Source organism: Carlito syrichta, unplaced genomic scaffold (assembly GCF_000164805.1).
Source record: "Carlito syrichta isolate Samal-C Ts95f unplaced genomic scaffold, Tarsius_syrichta-2.0.1 Scaffold301864, whole genome shotgun sequence".
NCBI lineage: Eukaryota > Metazoa > Chordata > Mammalia > Primates > Tarsiidae > Carlito > Carlito syrichta.
Genome location: NW_007245960.1, coordinates 22,725 through 30,842, shown reverse-complemented (window position 1 = coordinate 30,842; position 8,118 = coordinate 22,725). Strand labels below are relative to the sequence as shown.

The following is an 8,118-nucleotide window of genomic DNA, read 5'->3' as shown; positions in this document are numbered from 1 at the left end:
AGGCAATCCACTCACCTCAGCCCCCCAAAGGCACGGGATTACAGGCTGAGCCACCGAGCCGGCTTGTCTGTATTCTTGATGCCCTGGTATTTGGGCTTCCTGATCCAGGAGATACCCCACCTGCAAGGCTAGCTAGTTCCTAAAGGTGGCTGACAGTTCATCTTTGAGCTTTCCTTTCAAGTGCAAACTGAGCCCATTCTAAGAGCCACTTCATCTCCCTGGCTCTGCCACTCCAGGATGCAGTACTTCACTGCCCTACGGACCAAGTACCAAGACAACTAGAGATGGCCCCATGTTCGGGGCCTGCTGAAATTATCCAACTAGCCAATCCTAAACCTGTTACCCTGTCTTGTCTTGTCCACAGAAACTGCCTTCGGGTTCCTGCCTGTGCCTCCCCCTCTGTCCCTCTGTCTGCTGACAAAACCCAGTGCTTTCCCATGTGGCCAGGCCTGGCCTGGCATGTTCCCTCCTCTTGGGAACTGAAACAAACTCTCTTAACAAGGCAGTCATCTGCCGATCTGTTGGCCTCAACATGTGCAAATACAAATTAAATCTCGGGTACATTTAAAAACCATTCTTATGTTTCCTTGGAGTCTTAACTTCTTCTAAAGCCGCTCACTTTCTGGAAGCTCAGTGCTGCATTTAAAAGATGTTTTTAAAATTGTGTCCAGCATCTTCAGCTTTTGGGGAGCAGTGTAGGCTGTGCCCCGAGACTTGCTGTGGGAGGCCCCCTGAAAGGCCCCAGCCAGCCACAAGGAGCCCGCCCCCTCCAAAGGCTAAGCCTAGGCGTGGCCCCCACCTAAAATGGCGCTCCCACCTAAGAAGGTGCCCGGACAAACTAACATGGAGGCTCGGACAAGGCTTTCCGGGTTCTTCTTCCACAACAAAGCCCACCGTGCCCGCGCCCGCGAAACCCCCTGCCAATCCCAAAAATGCCTCACCTGCCGACCTATAGGTAACTGACAGGTCGCTTTAAATTTCTATAAAACCTGCCACACCCCTGCCTCCACGCTGCAGCCTGGTTCTCAGGTTCTGTAGCCACCGGGTTCGTCCCATTAAATCTCTTGGCCTTAACGGGTGTTGAGTCTCACTGCGCGCCACCGTCTTTCACCCCCTCCCTCACCTCACACACTCCATCCACGGCTCCGAAGCTCTGCCCACCTTCCTGGTGGCTTGCAGCTGTAATGCTCTCCTGCTTTCACCATAATTGGAAGCTGGTTTTTTGTTTGTTGTTCTCTTTGTTTTTGGATGCTTTTCAGGAAGAGAAACAGGAAGTGCCCCGTTAGTGCCTCGCCCACAAACTGGGAATCACCCAACTTGCTTACTTCACCAAAGCCACTCGGGGAGATTATCCCTGTTGATAATATTGCTGTCATTTGTTCGATTCAACTGTAGCATAGTCATCTGTTATATGACACTTTCTGTTGCTTTCTCTCCTTCTCATGTATATTCTATTTAAGAACACTTAGGTTATCTCTGAATTTCTTTCTTTCTTTCTTTCTTTTTTGAGTTAGAGTCTCACTCTGTCACCTAGACTGGAATGCAGTGGCATGCTCACTTCACTGCAGCCTCGACCTGCTGGGCTCAGGCGATCCGTCCGCCTCACCCTTCCAAGTAGCCGGAACCACAGGCATGTACCACCACACCCGGCTAATTTTTGATTTATTGTAGAGACAAGGTCTCACCAGGTTGCCCTGGCTGTTCTTGAACCTGCAGGTTCAGGCAACCCTCTCACCTCGGCCTCTCAAAGTGCTGGGATTATAGGCATGAGCCACCACACCCAGCTTCATTGCAGTTTTCATGTGTATTTCCCAGATTAGCGAAGATGCTGAGTGTATTTTCATTTCCTTATTAGTTAATTCAGTTTCTTGTGTGGACAGTACCTGTCAAAGCCTAGTCCCTATTCAATTGGGTAGTTGTCTTTTTCTTACTGATTCATACTCTTAAATATTCTGGATGTTGGTCCTTTGTTGTTTTGTTTTGTTTTTTAACAGCACTGTACAGTTTTATTAACCATTCAAGTCCAGTAACATCTGGTAAGACTGGAACAGAATTGGGATTGAAAAGTGAACAGATATTCAGCATCTAACCGTTCAAAAGAAGCCACTACATACTCTTTTCACAAATATGTTTTCACAGTCCATACAGTACTAGCCATGAACCCCGTACACCTAGTACACTGAAGTAGAAAAGATGCAACAAGTAAAAGAGCTACATTAGAAAGACCACACTTTAGAAAAGGAGTAAAACACTTTCAGTTTCTCCCCTTTAGCCCCTTAAAACAACATCTTACAGTGTGGATCCACCTATACAGTCCTACATCAGTTTCTAGAATGTTTGTCAGGAGGGAAAGAAAAAAATGACACTGGCCAGTACAGTCTTTCGATATTTAGGAAGGGGAGGGGGAGAAAGTCAGTTCTCTGACCAAATTTGCCAGCTTCAGTCTCATCAGCAGGATCTTTGGATTCTTTGTTCTCCCGCCCTTCTTCAATGTGCTTACCCTTCTCTCGCAGACGCTCCAGTTTGGCAGCCATTTGTGCCTCTCGGTTCTCTTTGTTAGCTTCCATCTTGTGGGTCAGTTTCTCCTCCGCCATTTTACTAAAGTTGTTGTTTTCCTCTATTGCTTTCTGGAGCACTTCTTTCTCATGCTCTCGTTTCTCAGCAAGCTGCTTCAAGACTTCCGCTTCATGGGACTGGAAAAAAGGTAATAGGCTAGGCTCTCTGAAATGTATTTAGCATTAAAAGTTGCAAAATAAGTTATTTACTGGGGGAGTTGAAAAAAGGCAGAAAATAAAGTCCCATTAAATAATACTGAAATTAGGACCTGAATCATGCCTATCATAAAATACTGTGAAAATCATATCCCAATTATTCCTTAAGGAAATCCTTCTAAAATTTACTGCTTAATGGTATCCAGATGACTTGAGTAACATGCATTTGGGAATGGCACTTTTATTATAAAGAATTTTGGTTATTTAACTTCAAATGCTACAAAAAGAAAACTAGTTCATTACAAAAATTTAGCCATACCCAATTTAAAAAAAAAAATCAATGAAAAATTTAAGACTAAGCTTCTGGATTACTTTTTAAGCCAGAAGAATTTCTGCTTCAAGGAAAGGCGCATTAGCTTTCTCTTTGGAAGCTGAATTAACAGATCGTGCCTTCTTCAACAAACTAAAAAATGCGTTACCAAACAGATTCAGATGTGTTTGGAAGCATCGATGTGCAGGGTAACCACAGAGCATCTGCTACTGGTTCTATTGATTCTCTTCTGCAAAACCCTAGTCATGATAAGAGTGTCACCACTATTTAGCCAGTCGCTATGCAAAGCACAGGCTAATGACTAACAGGGCCAGGGTTGATTCCTGAAAAACATCCCTCTGTCCAGCCTTTGGCCGTATGGCTTCCTCCTTCCCCACGAAGTCAAACTACACACAAGTACAGGCATAAGGCTCCCCAGAGAAAACACTGCCATTCTCCCCAGGGAAAAGATTCAGTGTTGATGTGGCACTGAAAAGTACATCCCAGCCTGAGCAACATAGCAAGACATTGTCTCTAAAAAAAATTAAAATAAATTAGCCGGGTATGGTGGTATATACCTGTAGTCCCAGCTACTCAGGAGTCTAAGCTGGAAGGACTGCCTGAGTTCAGGAGGTCAAGACAGCAGTGAGCCATGATGGTGCCACTGCACTCCAGCCTGGGCAACACAGTGAGACCCTGACTCAAACAAAAACCAAAACCAGCCAGGTGTGGTGGCTCACGCTTGTTATCCCAACACTTTGGGAGACGGAGGCAAGAGAATTGCCTGAGCCCAGGGGTTTAAGACCCGGCTGGGCAACTTGGCGAGACCTCATCTCTACAATAAATTAGCCGGGCGTGGCGGTGGACATCTATGGTTCCAGCTACTTGGAAGACTGAGGTACAAGGGTCCCCTTAGCCACTGCACTTCAGCCTGGGCAACAGGGTGAGACCGGATTCAAAAAAAAAAAAAAAAAAAGTGCATGGCACATGCTATGGCAGCTTAAGGACTGCTTGTGTATGTGTATTAGACATCAAATCACAGTAGCTATGTTGGTCTGGGGCAGATTACTGGCTTACCTTTTTGGGCATTACTCGTCCCAACTTTAAAATCAAACATGACTAATCCAATCAAATTTGTTGGGATGGGGGATTAAATGAAAAGTTATGTAAAGTAATGAGCAAAATAATGTTGAATGGGAAGAAACACACCAAAGTGTTAACACCGGTTATTTCTGGGAAGTGGAATGAATACTTTTAATTTCTTTCTTTCTTTTTTTGAGTTGGAGTCTCACTCTGCCACCCAGGCTGGAGTGCAGTGGCTGCTCCCGGTCACTGCCACCTTGACCTGCTGGGCTCCGGAAATCCTTCCACCTCAGCCTTCCAAGTAGCTGGAACTACAGGCATGTGCTACCATGCCTGGCTAATTTTTGATTTATTGTAGAGATGAGGTCTTGCCAAGTTGCCCAGGAGGGTCTTGAACCCGCGGGCTCAGGCAATCCACTTACCTCGGCCTCCCAAAGCACTGTGATTACAGGCTGAGCCACCGAGCCCGGTCAACTTTTAATTTCTATTTATAAACTTCTATGTTTCCCAAATTTTCTGTAGCAAGCATATTTATATTCGCTGATTATTCTGATTAGTTATTTTTAAAAGATGGTACAACACAACCACACTACCATCAATTTAAAATGTCTTTATTGGCTGGGCATGGTGGCTCATGCATGTAATCCCAGCACTTTGGGAGGTGGAGGCTAGAGGATTGCCTGAGCCCAGGGATTCAAGACCAGCCTGGGCAACTTGGAGAGACCTGATCTCTACAATTATAAAAAAAAAAAAATTCACTTGGGTGTCGTGGCATGCACCTGTAGAAGGCTAAGGCAGAAGGATCACAACGCTGTAGTGGCTATGATCATGCCACTGCACCCCAGCCTGGGCAACACAGTGAGACTCTGACTCAAAAAAATAAGTTTGTATTGTACAGCTCTAAAAAAAATTTAGCAACAAAGAGGCCGGGTGCAGTGACTCACACCTGTCATCCCACCACTTTGGGAGGTCAAGATGAAAAAACTGTTTGAGCCCAGGAGTTCAAGATCAGCCTGGGAAACATAGTGAGAACTTGTCTCTGCAAAAAAAAAAAAGAACAAGTCAAAAAATTAGCTGGACATGGTGGCACACACCTGAAGTACCAGCTACTTGGAAGGCTGATGGAAGAATGGCCTAAGTCCAGGAGGTTGAGGCTGTAGTAGCCATGAGCATGCCGCTGCACCTGGAGACTTAGTGAGACCCTGACTCAAAATAATAATAACAACATAAAATTAAAATAAAGTGACAAAGACTCATCTGCCAAAAATCTTGTTTTTCAAAAAGGAAGTATGGGAAACGAGCTTCAGTTTAAGACAGACCTGGGCTTAATTTCTGGTTCCAACATCTACTAGCTATACGACTTCAGAAAAATGATTAAACATTCCTGAAACTGTTTTCTAATTTCCATTATCTGAGGCAACATCAACCCTGTAGGGTCAATGTATTAAAGGAGAAAAATATAAGCAAAGGAGCTGGCACATAGAAGTTCAATAAATGATGGCTGGTATTTTCTTCCAGTCATTGGCATATATAATTTTCACAGTTATAATCATAGTGTAGCTACAAGTGTTTTTTTCCTGTTATGGAAATAAAATTGATTTGCTCCATGACATTAATAAATATCCTGTTTTCTGTGAATTGCTATGTTTACCTTGCGTCTTTCTTCTGCAGCTTCTAATTTCTTCTGAATTTCCTCCAGGGAAAGATCCTTCTTCTTTGGAGGGGAAAGGGGGAATTCTGGAACAGATTCTTTTGACCGAGGGCTGAGAATAAGCTCAAAAGCCTGGCCTGAGGCACGCTTCTCCAGTTCTTTCACCTGAATATCTAGAGGTGATCATATTTATAATTCAGAAAACCAGGGTTCTCTTACTCTAGTAAACTGTTTTATAATTCTCTAAAACCCAAATCAATTTAATAGATCTAGGGCTGATGAAGAAGGTATGTTTGCCAGCATGATATTATTATCTAAATACCATCTCCCAGAAAAACAAAGCTCAACATTTTTGGACTAATAGTGTTCTAAGACATCAGAATCTAACAATGGCTTTCAAAAATGAAAGACTTGTGCAAATTCCACAATTCTGCTTTGGACCAAGCCAAACTGTCTAATAATGAAACAATTATGAGCTCTCAGCACATCTAAGTGACAGTCACTTTAATACTATTCTCCTACTCATAAAAATAGGCTTTGGATAAGTACCAAATTAAAGGTGTAAGATCTGAGCTATTTCCTAATCTAAAATCATAAGTCCATCACAATTCCAGCGTTTTCAAGTAGATTACCTACCAGAAGAAGCCATGGTGAACAGAAGAGACTGGCAGTATACCCTTTACAAAATCCACTGGGGTAAGGAAAGCCCTGAAAACAATTTTTAAAAGCATGCAATCAGTTTCTTTGCATTTCTATATATCATCAACACAAAGAGACCTCAAATCACATCCTCATAAATCAATGTCAAAAGAATCACTACATGGAATTAAATATGACATCACTACCCAGGAAAAATTATCAAAATCTACAAAATACTGAAACATATTGGGAAATTTGGGCCCAATATAATACTGGTTGCAGAAAATCAAGTTTACTGAGTTTGCCCATTCATAAAACAACTCTTGGGTTTTTAAAATTAGGCAAAGTAACAAGGCTGAAGGATTTTTTTTCCCCCATAAACTAAATTTTCCCCTCAAACCATAAGATGTTTCACATTAAACTCAACAGTGAGCCCGGAGCCATCTTTGCCTACAACTCATTGTGCAAATGAGATACCCACCCACCCCTGCTTTGTCTGAATCTGCCGTGGTGGGTAGCAAAACGCCCAAGCTAATATTAACCAATTATGATGAACTTCTATTGTTCCTGGGGTGTAAGCTCCTTGCCCAACCGCAGGCAAAATTAAGCTTTATGAATCTCTAGGCGTTAGGTCACAATATTTGCTGCTGTTATATCACGAAAAATGCCCTATCTCTTTTGATTTTTTTAAGATTACGCTTTTTGTAGAACTCAGGCTAGCACCAAAAACATAGGACTACAAGTCCCAGCCGCTCGAAAATTAAACCAGAGGTGGGCACAGTAGAGCTTCGGACGCAGCACGGAACCCAAGATGGGCGTAGCCCTGGTCTAGGCGAAAAAGAGCGGACAGGCCGCCCTTGGCCAATCAGAGCACGCCCTGCTCTCAGGCCCGGGCCCCGCCCCCCTCCTCCCCGCGCCTTTTCGAATCTCCCCAACTCTCAACACCCCTGAGCCCGCGCGCGTGGGAAGGGGAGGGATGGGCGGGGCTAACGGTCCTATCCGGGTAACTCCGCCCCTCCCGGGCTAGCTCCGCGCGGACGCCCCCCAACTCCCGCCAAAAATCCCTGGAGGCCGCTGCCACCCCCGTCGCAGCTCCGCGGGTGGGGCAGGCCCCGGGAAGAGGCCTCCGGGTAGCCCCCGTTAGCTCGCCACCTCCAATTATCGTCCCCGTCCCCAACCTGCTGCCACCCAAGCTATCCGCGCCCCGGCCGCGAGGACACGAGAGCCCTCGCGGGGCGCCGGGAGCGCCACCCTTCAGTCACCCGCGAGGGCGATAGCGAGGAGGGGGCCGGCCCCGGCCGCCCGCAGTCTGGCCCCAAAGCCACTGGTTCCTAGGGGAGCCGCCCCGCCCCTTCAAACAATGGGGACCCCGACGGGGACTGCAGGCGACGGAGGGAGGAAACGAGGGCCCACGCCCCCTATTGTCTCCTCGACGGCACCCCTGAGCTGACGCCCGAGCTCGCCCAGCCCCCTCCCCACGACAGCCGCGCCCCCAGGGAGCGAGGACAAAGCCGAGGCTCCGCCCGAGCCACACACAAAGCGGAGCGACCCCCGCCCACCAACCCCCCTGGCCCGCGGCCCCGCCCGCCGCGCTCCAGTAAAGGGTCGCTCCCACGGCTCGGCCCCTCCTTGCCGGCCGCGTCCCCCCAGCCGCCCTCAGCCAGTCGCCACCTCCCGCGGGAGGCCCGCACCCACCTGCTCGGTCCGAGCCGCCTGACCACACT

General features: G+C 46.6%; 1 protein-coding gene across 4 annotated transcripts in view; it reads right to left on the bottom strand.

Annotated features, from left to right (window-relative positions):
• Positions 1–8,118, bottom strand: part of LOC103257773 (stathmin-like) — a 10,821-nt gene extending 2,703 nt beyond the window's left edge. Inside the window, exons 1-4 of one of the 4 annotated variants that reach the window (XR_002481827.1) lie at positions 8,090–8,118; positions 6,392–6,463; positions 5,756–5,928; positions 2,138–2,693 (exon numbers count right to left, since the gene is read on the bottom strand). Coding sequence is in view for 3 of the 4 variants with exons in the window: in XM_008055475.1 (XP_008053666.1) it covers positions 2,322–2,693; positions 5,756–5,928; positions 6,392–6,404 (558 nt within the window). In the remaining variant the exon portion in view is untranslated. Of the gene's footprint in view, positions 1–1,983; positions 2,694–5,755; positions 5,929–6,391; positions 6,464–6,879; positions 6,998–7,572; positions 7,851–8,089 lie in introns of those variants that run through there. The other 3 variants (XM_008055475.1, XM_021711101.1, XM_021711102.1) reach the window with 3 other exon arrangements.